Genomic DNA, 17230 nt, shown 5'->3' with positions numbered 1-17230 from the left:
GGGTTTTAGAAATTTCTTCTAAGACGAACAAAAGCAAGGCATGACACATACACAAAATTATCAAAAGAAATCCAGAGGCGCCTGGGTAGCTCAGTGGGTTAGGGCCTCTGCCTCCGGCTCAGGTCATGATCTCAGGGTCCTGGGATCCAGTCCAACATCAGGCTCTGCTCAGAAGGGAGCCTGCTTCCTCCTCTCTCTCTGCCTGCCCCTCTGCCTACTTGTGATCTCTGTCTGTCAAATAAGTAAATAAAAATATTTAAAAAAAGAAATACAGAAAAATTCAAATCTATGTATATCATCCTGAGATCCCTTTTCCTTTGCCATCAGAATTTTTTCATCAATTTTAATTCTGATTACCTAGAAATGTTGTAACTGTAGAGCTTAGTGGTTTCAAGAAACCTGGTCACTATCAAAAGGTTACAGTCATGACAAAAAATATTATAAACAAAAGACTAACTTGCCAAAAACATTTGCAAATCCTGACAAAACTTTACAATTCTTCATATTAAAAGTGCATCTAGGGGTGCCTGGGTGGTTCAGTGGGTTAAAGCCTCTGCCTTCGGCTCAAGTCATGATCTCAGGGGTCCTGGGATCCAGCCCCGCACTGGGCTCTCTGCTCAGCAGGGTGCCTGCTTCCTCCCCTCTCTCTCTCAGCCTGCCTCTCTGCCTACTTGTTATCTGTCAACTAACTAACTAACTAAATAAATAAATAAATAAATAAATGCATCTAGGGGCGCCTGGGTGGTTCAGTAGGTTAAGTGTCTGTCTTCAGCTCAGGTCATGATCTCAAAGTCCTAGGTCAGAGCTCCACATGCACTCTCTGCTCAGTGGGAGGTCTGCTTTTCCCTCTCCCTCTGTGCTTCCCCCACCCCACCGTGGCTTGTACACTCTCTCTTTCTGCCTCTCTCTCAAATAAATAAATAAAAATTTAAAAAATAAATTAATAAATGTGCATCCACATGGGGTGCCTGGCTGACTTAGTTGGTAGAACATGCGATTCTTCATCTCTGGGTTGTTGAGTTCAAGCCCCACACTGAGCATAGAGCTCACTTTAAATTAATAAACAGACTGGTAGATAATTTTTTAAAAAGTTTACGGGCATCTATAAATCAACATGGAAAAGAAATATTACCATGAGAAAAATGAGCACAGGTAATTAATAGTTGGCTAACCATAAACAAATCCTACGGTATTATTATTTTTTTTTTTTTGAGGATTTTATTTATTTATTCGACAGACAGAGATCACAAGTACACAGAAAGGCAGGCAGAGTGGGTAGGGGGAGAAGCAGGCTCCCCACTGTGCAGAGAGCCCAATGCAGGGCTCGATTCCAGGACCCTAAGATCATGACATGAGTCGAAGGCAGAGGCTTTAACTCACTGAGCCACCCAAGCCCCCCAAATTTTTTTAAATGCCCATTAAACCAATGAACACTTTTGTCTATCAAAATGGCAGATACTGCAATATAATGACAAAGCTACACACAGAAAAAGCAGAGACAATTGTCAAATACTGCTGATGTGTCCCAAATTAATATAATCTTACTGGAAGAAAATTTATAACAGATGGAAAAATTTAATTGCAAGGAATCGAAGATCCAGAAATTTCACGTTTAGAAATACATGCACAAAGCTACACAATCCTGGATGTGGATAACCTCTGCTCCTGGTTGAAGGTGAAACAAAAGTAATCTCTCCTAAGAGGAAAGGAATTCCCTTAAGTTAGGCCCATAGGATCTTACAAATTAAAATCCAGCACTATCTCACACAGAGACTGCCGTGACAAACCACCAGACATTCTACCATGACAGAGTCAATAGAAACCAAAAATAAAAGGTTGAGTCCTAAAAGTACTGCTACCACTGAAACTGTCAAACATAAAATACTGAACAGTGCAGAATGAAATGATTAAAGAAATAAAGCATGTGACTGTAAAAATGGGGATAAAATAATCAGGAATGAAAACAATCAGGTCTCAGTAAATTCCACATAATGATCAGTAACAGCAGCACTAAACACTTCTAGAAGCTTCACTAGTGCCAGGCATTATTCTAAACACTGATAGGTGTTCACTCACTTATTTTTCACATAACCCTAGGAAGTGAGACGCTACTACTGTACATTTCACAGATCAAGAAAATGAGGCTCAGACCTGGTAACTTGCCCAAAATTGTACTGCTAAGTTAGAGTGCAGGAATTCGAACCCAGCACTGGGGCTTCGGACTCTGTTTTTATCACTGTATAGAGGAAGAGCCATCATAAACAGCATGAACTCTGACTACTAAGTATTTAAGTTAAGGGTTCATAACAGAAACATAAAATACATACATATTTTATAAAGACCTTATTTTTTTTTAAAGATTTTATTTATTTATTTGACAGAGATCACAAGTAGGCAGAGAGGCAGGCAGAGAGAGAGGAAGAAGCAGGCTCCCTGCAGAGCAGAGAAGCCGATGCAGGGCTCGATCCCAGGACCCTGGGACCATGGACCTGAGCCGAAGGCAGAGGCTTAAACCACTGAGCCACCCAGGTACCCCTAAAGATCTTATTATTAAGTAATCTCTACACACACTGTGAGGCTTAAACCCACAACCCTGAGACCAAGAATCACATACTCCATACACCGAACCAGCCAGGTGCTCCCAAATCCCAATATATATCTTTAAAATTTTTTATTTAAATTCAATTTAATTAACACACTGGATTATCAGTTTCAAAGGTAGAATTTAGTGATTCATCAATTGCATACAACACCCAGAGCTCATAACATCAAGTGCCCTCTTTAATAGGCAGAGAGAGAGAAGGGGAAGCAGGCTCCCTGCTGAGCAGAGAGCCCAATGCTGGGCTTGATCCCAGTATCCTGTGATCATGACCTGAACCAGCGGCAGAGGCTCTAACCCAATGAGCCACCCAGGTGCCCTATCTCTTTCGTTTTAAAAAGCTGCACTATACATGCAGCATGATTCATTTAATTACACACCCACCCATAGGTGGTTACCATTTGTTGTTTGCATGAACAATTCTACGAAGGTTCCAGGGAATGAGAACAGCACCCTAGTTCTGCTCTCCCATATGACTGATGAAATGATAGTGTCAGCAATCCTTGAACAGTTTTCACTATTTGTGCATTCATTCTGTATATCTACATCGGAATCAAACTTTAATTAAAAAAAAAGATGAGGGCGCCTGGGTGGCTCAGTGGGTTAAGCTGCTGCCTTCAGCTCAGGTCATGATCTCAGGATCCTGGGATCGAGCCCCCGCATCCGGCTCTTTGCTCAGCAAAAGGAGCCTGCTTCTCTCTCTCTCTGCCTGACTCTCTGCCTACTTGTGATCTCTACTTGAGATCTCTTCTCTGTCAACCCCTGAGTTGGGCTGTGAGCTCAGTGGGGAGTCTGCTTGAGATTCTCTTCCTCTTCCTCTGCCCTGCCTTCTTGTGCAGGTTCTTGCTCACTCGCTTGCCCCCTCCCACCCTCGCTCCCTCTTCCCCCACCTCTCTCTGAAATAAATAAATAAATACTTAAAAAAAAAAAAATAAGGGGACCTGGGTGGCTCAGGGGGTTGGGCCTCTGCCTTCGGCTCAGGCCATGGTCTCAGGGTCCTGGGATAGAGCCCCGCATCGGACTCCCTGCCTCTCTGCCTACTTGTGACCTCTGTCTGCCAAATAAATAAATAAAATATTAAAATAAATAGTAAGTAAAATAAAAAATAAGAAAGAATTCTTGAAATCTGGGAGCACATGGCTGGCTCAGTCAGTGGAGCGTGTGACTCTAAATCTCAAGGTTGTGAGTTCAAGACCAAGTTGGGTACAGAAATTGGTTAAAAATAATAAAATCTTTAAAAGAAAAAAAAAGGATAAATTTTTTTTTAATTAATTTATTTATTTCACAGAGAGAGAGAGACAGCGAGAGAGGGAACACAGCAGGGCAGTGGGAGAGGGAGAAGCAGACTTCCCGAGGAGCGGGGAGCGCAACACACGGCTCGATCCTAGGACTCTGGGACCATGACCTGAGCTGAAGGCACATGCCTAACGACTGGGTCACCTAGGCATCCCAAAGAATTCTTGAAATCCAAACTTGCCTTTCTGGGACTGATTTACATTTTAATTATAGTGCTTTTGGAAAATTATGCTACATGTGTGGATGTAGAGGCATTTCTGGTCCCGCAGGAGCTGTGGCTCAGGTACCCTGGTGCCTGCAGAGAGCAGGACCTATTGAATTTGTTCCTGCTCCCCAAGAACATGCTTGAGTGACAGGTAAGGCAGGAAAGGAAATAATTGAAAGATCACCAGGCACAATTCAAGAACCTAGTGTACAACCGGCCGGAGGCACCAGCTTCTTTGCCTTACTGCCCTCCTTCCAGCAGCCAGACAACTTCCTTGTAAAAGTTGGTTTGCTTCTGGGTGGATAATAAAATGGAGCATTTTTGTTAGAGGCAGTATCTGCGATAAACTAAGCATACCCTTTGATCATCAATTCCACTACCAAAGATTAAAATTATTCATAAATTACATACTTACAGAATGTATACTAATATGTCAAACCCAGAGTTTGATCTCATGGCCCTGAGACTATGACCTGAACTGAAATCAAGAGTAAGATGCTTAACTTCATTGAGCCACCAGGCGGCTTTTTTCGTTTGTTTGTTTTTTAAGATTTTATTTATTTATTTGACATACACAGATCATAAGTAGGCAGAGAGTGGAGAGAGAGGAGGAAGCAGGCTCCCTGCTAAGCAGAGAGCCCGATGCAGGGCTCAATACCAGGACCCTGAGACCATGACCTGAGCCGAAGGCGGAGGCTTAACCCACGGAGCGACCCCAGGTACCCTCTTATTTTTTAATAAATAATTTCATAAAAACAAACAAAAAAAGCACAGTCTGAAAATATTATTAATTCTGTTGTCACACTTAACAGCTTGGAAGGGGCTGGAACCTATAAATGGGTCTGGTATAAACTAATCCTATGAATTTTGTCAGCATTGCTGCACATTTTGGGCCTCTATTCTTACCGAGATGTTGATCATCCCAATTTTTGCATCTCTGTATATGAAGTATTTTCTTTTTCTTTAGTTGCTTTTTTGGAATCCTCTCATTATCCTGGGTGTTTTAAAATTTGAAAGAATTCCCTTGGAACAGGTTTCCTTTTATTCATGTTTCTTTCTTTCTTTCTTTCTTTTTTTTAAAGATTTTCTTTATTTGACAGAGAGAAAGAGATCACAGGTAGGCAGAGATAGGCAGAGAGAGAGGGGGAAACAGGCTCCCCACTGAGCAGAGAGCCGGATGCAGGGCTTGATCCCAGGACCCTGAGATCAAGACCTGAGCGTAAGGCAGAGGCTTAACCCACTAAGCCACCCAGGCGCCCTTTATTCATGTTTCTTGACACCAATTACAAACTTTCATCTTGGGAATCTGTGGCTTTCAATTCTCTGGAATTTTATTATTTCTCTTATTATCTCAACCCCTCTTTCAATTTCTGTTCTTTCTGATGGTCCTACCATTTTTTAAAATTTTATTTATTTGTCAGAGAGAGAGAGCACAAGGACGGGGAAAAGCAGACAGAGGGAGAGGGAGAAGCAGGCTCCCTGTGGGCTTGATCCCAGGACCCTGGGATCATGACCTGAGCTGAAGGCAGATGCTTAACCGACTGAGCCACCCAGGTGCTCCATCTATTATTACATTTTATTTCAGTTACTTTCTTATTAATACCCTGGAACTCTTTGCTTATTTTTCAGTTTTTAAAACTGCAGTCTGTTCTTTCATGGATGCAGTATCATCTTTTATATCTTTCTGTGGGTATTACAGTTTTTGAAGTTATTTGTTTCAAATCTTCCGGAATTGCCTGTTTCTTCTGAATCTGGATTTCAGATTCTGTGTCTCATGATGGAGGTCTTCTTCAAAGGCAATCACAAATAATCACAATGGAAAGGCATTAAAAGGGGTGACTCAAAATTGTGGGTGGATAGGTGAGTCTTACAGAATTGTGTGCTTCCCAGAAGTGTGACCAAGAGGATTTCTATTTAGCTGGGAATCTATAAATTTGCCTTCAGATGTTTTTCTGTAGGCTATTTTTTTTTTTTTTAAAGATCGGATTTATTTATTTGGCAGAGAGAGAGAGCACAAGTAAGGGGAGAAGCAGGGAGAAGGAGAAGCAGGCTCCGCGCTGAACGGGGAGTCCAATGCAGGGCTCAATTCCAGGACCCTCGGATCAAGACCTGAGCCACCCAGATGCCCTAAGGCTATTCAATTTCTTAAGGCATCAATCCACCCGTCTGCTGCTGGAACACAGCTGGGGCTGGAAGGAAGCTGTAGTGACAGAAATATGCCTTACTACTAGCATTCTGGAAGCCAAGCAGAAAGATCACTATTGGTATTTATATTTTTCTTGATTTCCCTGATTTCAGTACACGGTCTCATTATCTGCCATTAGCCATGAGTGGTATCTCTGAGTTTGAAGTCTGTACGGTTGAATGTCACCTCAAAAATAAACCACTTGAGGCACCTGGGTGGCTCAGTGGGTTAAAGCCTCTGCCTTTGGCTGAGGTCATGATCCCAGGGTCCTGGGATCAAGCCCCACATCCGTCTCTCTGCGCAGCAGGGAGCCTGCTTCCTTCTCTCTCTGCCTGCTTCTCTGCCTACTTGTGATCTCTGTTTGTCAAATAAATAAATAAATAAAGTCTTTAAAAACATAAAATAAAATAAACCACTTATCTCCTGCCAGGGTGAGGCATCAAACTGCTTCCTATTAACCTTCCAAAAAGGTTCCACTTTTCAAGCCTGGACTTTACCCTTCCCCGCTATGATACACGAGGTCTCCTATTCTTGACTCTTTCTCGTGTTCTGCAGCCTTAGTTAGCTTGCTTGTTATTGACATCAGCTGCTCAGCATCCAGTTCTCATCAGAGTTTCTTGACACTGCTTGTGCTTGCTGATCTGTTGTCTCCTTGTTTTATTCACTCTTATGAATCTGATCTTTTGTATTTCCATATTCCCATCTCAGTGGGATTTCAAAGGGAGCAGGAAAAAAGGGTCAGTTTACCATGTTTCATTATGAGTCCTTCTCCTTTTCTGTGCACAGAAGTAAGGCATAAATAATGCCAGACAAAACAACCTACTGCCAGAAAAAGAACCAAACCCCACAAAAGAGCTGATGAATTTCAAACACGAAGTTGACAAATTAAGATGCAGAACCAAAGTCTGTAAATTAACTTACTTGTGTGGAGCCTGTCAGACCTCTGGAATGACTTCTTCCCCAAGCCTAGCAAGGGATTTTCCACTTGAACGGAACACGAATAGCTGGAGTTGGAGTTCTGAGGGCTGCCTGACTGCCCATCAGACGGCTTTCCTTCCCATACTGCTAAGAGAAAAGATACATCAGAGACTGGTGACACTGAGGTTATAGATAAAAACCAATCGAACAAATCATTCAACACAAACTGAAAGGAGTTATGTGTGATGCAATGTGACCCTGCAAATGTGTTTTAAGTCTGCAAATTCAGAGTTAAAAAGTAAAATAAAATCACTTCCTTCTCCCAACACATTATTTGCTTCTGGTGTTAAACTTCCCTCCTAACAAAAATGCAAAGTTCTGCAAGATGCCTTTTAAATTTGGCAGGCCCATATAACCAGCTAGGATAAAAATGCATGGATAATATAATACAAAGTCTGTATCTAATCTGGGGGTTAGATGAAAAACAAAACAACAACAAAAATCCAAAGGCCTGTGTTTCTATCTAATGGAAACGCAAATGTAGCCTATGTTCTTAGGAAAGCTTTTTATCTTTTTTTTCCCCCCCAAGAGCTTTATCATTTTCTTTTTAGAGATTACTTGTGTCTCCCCCCACCCAAGATTTTATTTATTTATTTGACAGAGAGAGAGAGAGAGAGAGATAGATATCACAAGTAGGCAGGGAGGCAGGCAGAGAGAGAAGAAGAAGTAGGCTCCCCGCTGAGCGGAGAGCCCGATGCAAGGCTCGATCCCATGACCCTGGGATCATGACCTGCACCGAAGGCAGAGGCTTTAACCCACTGAGCCACCCAGGAGCCCTGAAAGTTTTTTTATCTTTAAAGCAGAGAGCTGGTAAAGAGTTTAGTCTGGTTTAGTCTTGGCAACATCACTTTGTAAGGTCACTGTTTAGAGGCATCCAATATCAGTGGGTTACGCATCTTGGAAGTCAGTCATTGATTTCATTCTAATGTGCCTATTTTGCCAATTTATTTTTTCATAACTGCATGATGATTCTGCATAAAATTTTCCCATGTATCCTGAAAGGATTTATATTGATGATCTGGCAATAATAGACTACGTAAAGAAACCCAGTAACTTGAAAACAAATGGTAAGGTATACAAATTAGAAAATTAGCTTAGAAACACTGGAAAAAGACAGACACCCATGTCTGCCTACCAGGTTTGGTGGGTGCAGAGTCATTGGATGCTTTGACAGTCTTCAGAGAGAGAGGCTGGCTGGAGGAGATGGACATGCTCGGCCTGCATTGCTGTTGCTGCTGCTTCTTTTGCTGTTGCTGTTTCAAAGCCTGTAAGAGAAAACTAATTAGAAGCAATAAAATAAAATCATTTTTTAGTAATAACAGAAATTGAACGATTGCTGTTTAAGTGATGAGCAACATGATGATCATCCAATTTCTCTGAAATCTTGATATCAAAGTAAACAAGAACCTAAATGAGACGAATTAAATACAAGTCCAAAATGATATTTAAGAGTCGGAATATTTTTTGGCAGTATTACTCTTGTGTATAAATATGAGAATTACTCACAACCATTTTTAGAACTTAAAATCACCAGTAAAGCATGGACTTTCCATACTTGTAGCAGTGTAAAAAATTAGAGGTTTCCAATCTTTTCTGGAAATAAAATTCTAAGCCCTTCACCAAAAAGAGTACCACTTCCATTAGCTCTATGTAAAAATATAAATATTTAGCTTACATCTATTTCAGAGATGATCCACTTGAACAATAGGTGTTAAATAATTACTTGATTCTGATCTCCTGTAAGAGCAGTAAGATTTGGCCCAATGACCAAATCCTCAGCAATTTATCGCAACATAGTGAAGAGATGGGAAGAGAAGTCAGAAAATACTAGTTCCAGGAATAGTATAGTTTCTTCTGGCTATTTCAGCATAGTTTCATTTCTATAATGTTTCTAGTTTATATCAAACACAACACTAAACTATTCAGAATGAATAAGAAGACAGCTTCCTAGAGTTTAGTCATGAAAATATGCAAAGACAACTTTTTAACACAAGGGTTAAAAAAAAAAAAAGACACAGAATCTAAGAAAGTGAAGCTACATTTCAGAAAAAGATTGGAAATCTATGACCTTGCTAAATTGCCAGTTTAAGCTTTAACCTTCAAGACAATCATGCAAAAAAGGAAGAAAAAAAAAAGTGTGGAGTAACTGGCTACTCGGTTCCCACTGCCTCTTCATACTCATTTCCCACTATGTTCTTTTCTTTTTTTAAAGATTTTATTTATTTATTTGACAGAGATCACAAGTAGGCAGAGAGGCAGGCAGAGGGGAGAGGCAGGCAGAGGAAAGGGGGAAGCAGGCTCCCCGCCAATCAGAAAGCCCGATGTGAGGTTCGATCCCAGGACCCTGGGATCATGACCTGAGCCAAAGGCAGAGGCTTTAACTGAGCCACCCAGGTGCCCCTATGCATTTTTTAAAGTTAGATGAAATAGACTATTTTTCTAAGAGATATATATAAAATTAAGAAAAATTTTTTTCCAAAATTAGTTTAAAAAGCAGGAATCAAATGAGTAACAGATGAAACTGAAATGTTAAGAAAACACTTCTTAATTGTTTTCCAAAATCTAGAAAAATAAGCAAGCTACCCAACTTATTTTATTAATAACCACCCTGATTCCAAAATTGTACAAGTATTATACAAGAAAACAGCAAAATCCAAGCAAAAATCTTAAATAAGAAAAATTCATAACATATTAAAAAATATGTAAGAAACATGTAATTTATTCCTGAAACCTAAGTATATGTTAACATTAGAAAATTCTAGTCATGGAAGTTGATATATTAGCAAATTTAAAGAGAAAAGCTACCTGATCATCCCAATAAATGCTGAAGAAACAAACCTGAAAAGTTCAACACCTATTCATAATTTAAAAACCACAAACATGCACACAAACCTCTTAGCAAATTAGGAACAAATAAAGAGCTTTTAAAACGCGATAAAAAGACTAGCTACCACAAACCTAAAACACACAAGTACATAAATTATTAAATCCAAATTGGGAAACTGCATGAATTTCTCCTTAAAAGGACCTAATGCCCTTTCAAGAAATTTTCAGTGACTTCTAGAATCATGAATTTATAATGTAGGAGATAAGACTTGATATACACAGATTAGCATGATTACCTGCTTCAGTGCCTTCTTGCTGTGCTTCTGTGACGGAGAAATGACTTTACCTGCTGGAATGGTAGGTGATGGGCAGCCTGACTGGGGAGAGGATGGCTGCGACAGTCTAGACGATACTGATGGAGAGAAAAATGACAATAAATAATGTGGTTATCACAGTTGGTATCAAGCACCATTCCTTCCCCAATCATATGCTGCTACCTGTATTAAGAACTGTGACCAAACACTTTTGGGAAGGATCTTCTTTTTGGAGTTCTACTGCAAACAGCCTCCCTTTTCAGATTATTTCCTCAGAAAGCTCTAGTGAAGGATGATAGGATGGGGAAGGGATGGGTGTTAGTATTCATTACTTTTCATTCTTTGAATTTTTCAATAGATTGACTGAAACAGGAAGCAGAATATACCATGAGTCATCAAGTTAGATAAAACCTGAGAAGATTCTAGAGCTTGCTGGATAGTATGTAGGTTCTTAACGTACATCTAAAGACAACATGATATAGTGAAAGAGCCCTGGACTGACAGAATGGGTCCCGGTCTTCCTTATCTTTAAAATGAAGGCAGTAAGGCCATTCTACCTCAAAAACTATACTACAACTTTAATTCTTAATATTCCTTCATCTCTTAAACCAACAGTTTCCGGCCCACCAGTGGAAGAGCATGCTTCGGGACTTCTCTCATGGAAGCAATGCACATTTGCACTGGTGTAATTCCTCTCTCCTTCATCACTACTTGTCTCAGACCTCATCAGAGCTTGCCCAAACCTTAGCCTTATGTGAGTTACAGTTTTCCCTTCAGGAGCCTATACCCTACTATACTAAAATAGCAATCAGATTTTTATGTTCTGTAAAGTTCAGCAATGCATTACTCATGGTAAGAGGTGACAAATAAAATGCTGATTCAGATCCCTTAAAAACAGAAATAATAAAACAGTAATCCCTACTGCCAGTGAGGACTCTGGAAGACTAACACCTTCTCCATTCCACAGTAATTGGACTGAAAGGCCCGGATAGGAAAATGGCATCTCATGGTGTAACTACAGAGTTTAACGACACCATGTAAAATGTGTTGGTGGGTAGCTACCTGATTTAACAATGCAGAAGCATGGTTCACTGGACTATACAAGTTTGGGAAAACAGCTTTTCAACAGATTCTTTTAAGTCCTAAGAAAGGAATACATAGCAGATAACATTGAAAGAGGATGCAACAGCAGACGATACTAAGAAGGTGACTTCTCACACCTGGCATACCTGCCTTTGCACTCCCTCCCTTATGATCAGGTTTATATATGGGAAAGAACTGACATAAAGTACAACATCAAGAAAAAATTCAGTGTGATATATTGTACAAAATACAAAAATAAAGATGGATAATTCCTGAGATAACTGAGCAGCAAAAAGAAACCACATCCTTTGTCTACTTATGTTGACCAATTTTAAAAAAACAACGGCTTACTCATAGAAGATTTATGTAAGATACAACTCACCTAAAGTGTAAAATTTCAATGGCTTTGGTTAAAAGTTGTGCAACCATCACCAGAATCAATATCCACGACCCACAAACATCCTGTACTGGTTGGCTATCACCCCCCTTTTCCCTAACTATGCCCCCAGTGCTATGCAATCACTAATCTACTTTAAGTCCCTATACATTTGCCTATTTTAGACCTTTCATATAAATGGAATCAGACAATACAAGCTCTTCTGTGACTAGCTTTTTTTCACTGAGCAGGTTTTAAAGTTTGATCTATACTGAAGCATGGATCAATGCTTCCTTTTTATCATCGAACAATAGACCACTGTATGCGAATGCTGCATTTTGTTTATTCACTAGGTGATGGGACAACTTGGGTTATTCCCCCTTTTGGCCATTCTGAAATATGATATGAAGAAAACTAATTAGCATGATTTTGTGTTGGACATATATTTTCAATTCTTCTGGGTTCAGATCTTAAAGTAGAACTGCTGGGTGGGGCGCCTGGGTGGCTCAGTGGGTTAAGCCGCTGCCTTCGGCTCAGGTCATGATCTCAGGGTCCTGGAATCTAGTCCCCCATAAGGCTCTCTGCTCAGCAGGGAGCCTGCTTCCCTATCTCTCTCTCTCTCTGGCTGCCTCTCCGTCTACTTGTGATTTCTCTCTGTCAAATTAATAAATTAAAAAAAAAAAATCTTAAAAAAAAAAAAGAAGTAGAACTGCTGGGTGTCTTACATCAACTTTATGTTTAACTTTTTGAGGCACCGTCAAAATGTTCTCCAAAATGGCTATACCATTTTTACAATTCCACAGGAATGTAGGAGGGTTCTAATCCTTCTCAACACTTGTTACTTCCTGTCTTTGATTTGACCAATGTTCTTAAAGGGACATAATAAAAATAAAGACTATTAATATTTGACTATGTTCCTTCTTTTTAATGGTTTGCAGAAATCTGAAAATATACATTTCCTAACCTGCCTCAAATACTACCCGAGAATAAGCAGAAAACAAACAAAATAATTCTCTTAAAGTATATAAGAATTGCACTTTGCAGCCTGAAAAGTAGACAATAAAGCTATCTCTAAGTACCTCGGCAAACTATTTGGACCGTTCCCCCTTAAGGCAAAAGCCCTTTCTAACAAAAGAACCATAAACATATCTCAAGCCAGCTGAACTAAATGAAAATTTCAGGACCCACCAGTAAGGAACATCTCCCAGAACTAACTCAATGCCAAGTACAGGTCTCGTAACATCTATGAAACTTAAACTTTGTCCCAACTTTTAAATATTAAAGGCTTAAAAATATGGTGAGAAACTTCTGTCTCATAATTACTTCCAGTGGCTACACTGTCTTCAAACACAATTTTATTAGGAAGAACAACCAAAAGTAATTATCTCGTATGCCTCTAACAGCATGCTAGGTTCATCTGAACAGGATTTCACTGAACTACCCTCTAAGACGGTACAATTGGGGGACCTGGGTAGCTCAGTCATCAAGCGTCTGCCTTCAGCTAAGGCCATGACCCCAAGGTCCTGAGATCCTGTCCCATATAGGACTCCCTGCTCCCTGCTCAGGGCTCTCCCTCTCCCATTCACGCTGCTTGTGTTCCCTCTCTCACGGTGCCTCTGTCAAGTAAGGGCGATTTTTTTTTTTTTTAAAGATTTTATTTATTCACTTGACAGAGATCAAAAGTAGGCAGAGAGGTAGGCAGAGAGAGAGGAAGGGAAGCAGGCTCCCTGCTGATCAGAGAGCCCGATGCGGGACTCAATCTCAGGACCCTGGAATCATGACCTAAGTCGAAGGCAGAGGCTTTAACCCACTGAGCCACCCAGGCGCCCCAAGTAAGGGCGCTGTTCAAAAAAAAAAAAGTAAGATGGGTAAAAGTCCTTTCTATTCCCATCCAAACTCTTCCAATTCTACCCGCAGAAATAACTAAATGATATATTTGGCTTAGCATCCTTACTGACATTTTTCTACACAAATAAAAATATGAAAAGATTTTTAAAGACATATATTAATTTTTTAAAACGTTTTAGTTATTGATTTGAGACAGAAAGAAAAAGAAGCACAAGCAGGGGGTACCAAAGGAGAGGGAGAAGCGGACTCTCCACTGAGCAGGGACATGACACAGGCTCAAACCAAGGACATATATTCATACCTAAATTTCAAATATATACATTCTTTGTATATTGTAATATCATCTGAATTTTACATATCAGGAAATTTAATTAGTTTACCAGAGGACTCAGGGGCACAGCCAAGATTCAAACTTAGTATATTTTCTTTTTCTTTTTTTTTTTTTTTTAAGATTTTATTTATTTGTCGGAGAGAAGGAGAGGGAGAGAGTATACCAGCAGGCACAGAGGCAAGCAGAGGCAGAGAGAAAAGCAGACTCCCTGCCAGGCAAGGAGCCCAAGGCAGGACTCGATCCCAGGACCCTGAGCTCATAACCTGGGCCAAGGCAGCGGCTTAACCCACTGAGCCACCCAGGCATCCCAAACTCAGTATATTTTCAAAATGAATGGGTAGTTGTTATGGGATGAATAGTGACCACCAAAAAATTATGTCCTAATCCCCAGAATCTGTGCATGTTACACTATTTGGAAAAAGAGTCTTGGCAGGTGTAATTAAGTTAAGGATCTTGAGATCATCCTGGATTATCTCAGTGTCCTAAATCCAATGACACAGAGGGCAGACAGAAAAGAAGGTGAAGACAGGCAGAGATTGCAGTGATGCGGCCACAAGGCAAGGAAGTCAGCAACCACCAGAAACTGAAGGATACAAGAAACCGAGTTCTCCCGTAGAGCCTCCATAGGGAGTGTGGCTGACACCCTGATTTCAAATTTCTAGCCTCCAGAAAGGGAGAAAATAAACTTCTGTTTATTTTATTTTAAGGCACCTGGCTTGTGATAATTTGTTTCAGCAGTCTCAGTAAAGTAATGGTATGTAAAACTGATTTTGAAGTGTCATCATCAACCCACTGACGTTTATGTATTTGGAATGTTTAAATCAAAAACAATCATTATGAATTTGGCACTCAAACTGTAACCTTTTGGTTTTATGGAAGACCCTTCAAGTTGTGAACCACCTCTGCGACATGGCTTCAGCAGTATCCAGCTTCTTCACTATATGCCACAAGAAATGTCTCAGGCAACCTTGCATATTTTTTTGCCCAACTTGGATCAGCCCCTTCTACAAAGACCCTGGTGTCTTTTAATTGGAAATGTTGTTAAAAAGACCACATGGTGCATGGTAGGGAGTGCTCACTGCTATGTGGTTACTGCTGGTTCTAGGACTTTTCAATGGCTGGAACAAGAAAGGCCTTTCTTTTAGAAAGAGAAAAATAAATTCATGGATGGATACCAAACTAAATTAAAGATCACAGGACTGGCACCTAACTTTTCTGATTCTATTATTCTATCACTTCTCTTCTTCCTTGATAATCCTGGTTCCTGATAACATTACTGTAATTATCAATTTGATTTCTACTATAGATCTAATTTCAAAGAAACCATACCTATTACTGAAAATAAGACAACTGAATGAAGTCTAAGATTTATTGGTGTTTGGTCTCCTGTAACTAAGATATATTCCAAACAACATACTTATATCATTATGCCACAAATTTGACATATTCTTGAGCTTGTTGTGTTTCATATTTCTACAAAGTACATTTTAAAAACTTACTTTAATTATGTAAAGTGATAAAACAACTTACTTCCATGTAAGTCTAGCTCCCTCCCCTGTATATACCTCTTTATTCTCCCATTTAGGAGGTCATTTATATTAATTTATACCCTTCCACTGCTTTCTTAAAAATATTTTTTAAAGATTTTATTTATTTATTAATTTGAGAGAGAGAGAGAGAGAGAGATCACAAGTAGGTGGTGTGGGGCAGAAAGCCTGATGTGGGGCTTCCGAGGACCCTGAGATCATGACCGGAGCTGAAGGCAGAGGCTTTAACCCACTGAGCCACCCAGGCGCCGCCCCTTCTTCCATTGTTTTTTAACTAGTGTTTTTGTTTTGGTGAAAACAGTATAGATATTTAGCTCATTTAAGCAAAGAATCAAATATCATAAGCTGTCCAGAATATTGATTTTTTAAAAACTTAATATATTCAATATATCCTTGGGAACATTCTGGAACAGAATATAGAGATCTTCCACATTCCTTTTCCTAGGTACACAGAACTCCACTGTGCAGATGTACTATAATTTCTTCAACCAGAATGATGAGTATATTGGTTCTTTCTGGACTTTTGCTCTTATTACTACAATCTTAACCAGTGGCTCTTAAGGTATTACACTAGGAAAAACACAATCAGTATTTAAAAATCTGTTGGGGGCGCCTGGGTGGCTCAGTGGGTTGATGCCTCTGCCTTCGGCTCAGGTCGTGATCCCAGGGTCCTGGGATGGAACCCCTCGTCGGGCTCTCGGCTCCATGGGGAGCCTGCTTCCCTCTCTCTCTGCCTGCCTCTCTGCCTACTTGTGATCTGTCAAATAAATAAATAATATCTTAAAAAAAAAAAATCTGTTGGAGGGGCACCTGCGTGGCTCAGTTAAGCATATGCCCATGATCCCAGGGATCTGGGATAGAGCCTCACGTTGGACTCCTTGCTCAGCAGGGAGCCTGCTCCTCCCTCTCCCGCTCTCCCTGTACCCACTTCTCCCTCTCAAATAAATACAATCTTGGGGTGCCTGAGTGGCTCAGTGAAGCTTCTGCCTTCAGCTCAGGTCATGATCTCAGAGTCCTGGGATCGAGCCCCACATTGGGCTCTCTGCTCAGCAGGGAGCCTGCTTCCCCCTATCTCTGCCTACCTCTCTGCCTACTTGTGATTTCTCTCTGTCAAATAAATAAAATCTTTTAAAAAATAATAAATAAATAAATCTTTAAAAATTAAAAATCTGTTGGAAATGGAATTACTAGATCCCAGCCCAGGTCCACTGAATCAGAAACTCTGAAGGTAGGGCCCAGGAATCTGTGTCAAAATAAGCTCCATGGAGGCACCTGGGTGGTTCAGTCCTTAAGCGTCTGCCTTTGGTTCATCAGACTCCCGGCTCAGCAAAAAGCCTCCTCCCTTTCCCACTCCCCCTGCTTGTGTTCCCTCTTTTACTGTCTCTCTCTGTCAAATATATAAATAAAATCTTAAAAAAAAAAAAAAAGCTCCATGTAATTTTCATGCATGCTCAAGTTTGAGAGGCATTAGTTTAAGCTATGTTATTTTGTATTGCTGATGGTGTGTCTGTGGATTGATTCTGAGAAGTGGGTTTGCTGAGTCAGGGCATAAAATCACACACTTCCAGAAACAGTTTAAAGTTTCATTATTCTCAGGTTTTAAAAGGAATTCACACATGCTTTCCCTAAGTACTTTGTTTCA

At 40.2% G+C, this 17230-nt stretch overlaps 1 protein-coding gene across 7 annotated transcripts in view; it reads right to left on the bottom strand.

Moving 5' to 3' along the window:
- The window catches only part of ASXL2 (ASXL transcriptional regulator 2), a 132245-nt gene that overhangs the window by 24784 nt on the left and 90231 nt on the right, over positions 1-17230 (bottom strand). For 5 of the 7 annotated variants that reach the window (XM_013052986.2, XM_004745947.3, XM_045079295.1 and 2 more), the window contains 3 exons: positions 10386-10501; positions 8399-8528; positions 7207-7350 (listed from right to left, as the gene is read on the bottom strand). In XM_013052986.2, coding sequence (XP_012908440.2) covers positions 7207-7350; positions 8399-8528; positions 10386-10501 — 390 coding nt within the window. Of the gene's footprint in view, positions 1-7206; positions 7351-8398; positions 8529-10385; positions 10502-10586; positions 10686-17230 lie in introns of all 7 variants that reach the window. The other 2 variants (XM_045079296.1, XM_004745948.3) reach the window with 2 other exon arrangements.

Source organism: Mustela putorius, unplaced genomic scaffold, assembly GCF_011764305.1.
Source record: "Mustela putorius furo isolate JIRA1106 unplaced genomic scaffold, ASM1176430v1.1 tig00000281_pilon_pilon_pilon, whole genome shotgun sequence".
In the NCBI taxonomy this organism is placed as follows: domain Eukaryota; kingdom Metazoa; phylum Chordata; class Mammalia; order Carnivora; family Mustelidae; genus Mustela; species Mustela putorius.
This window is presented reverse-complemented; position numbering and strand designations above follow the sequence as displayed.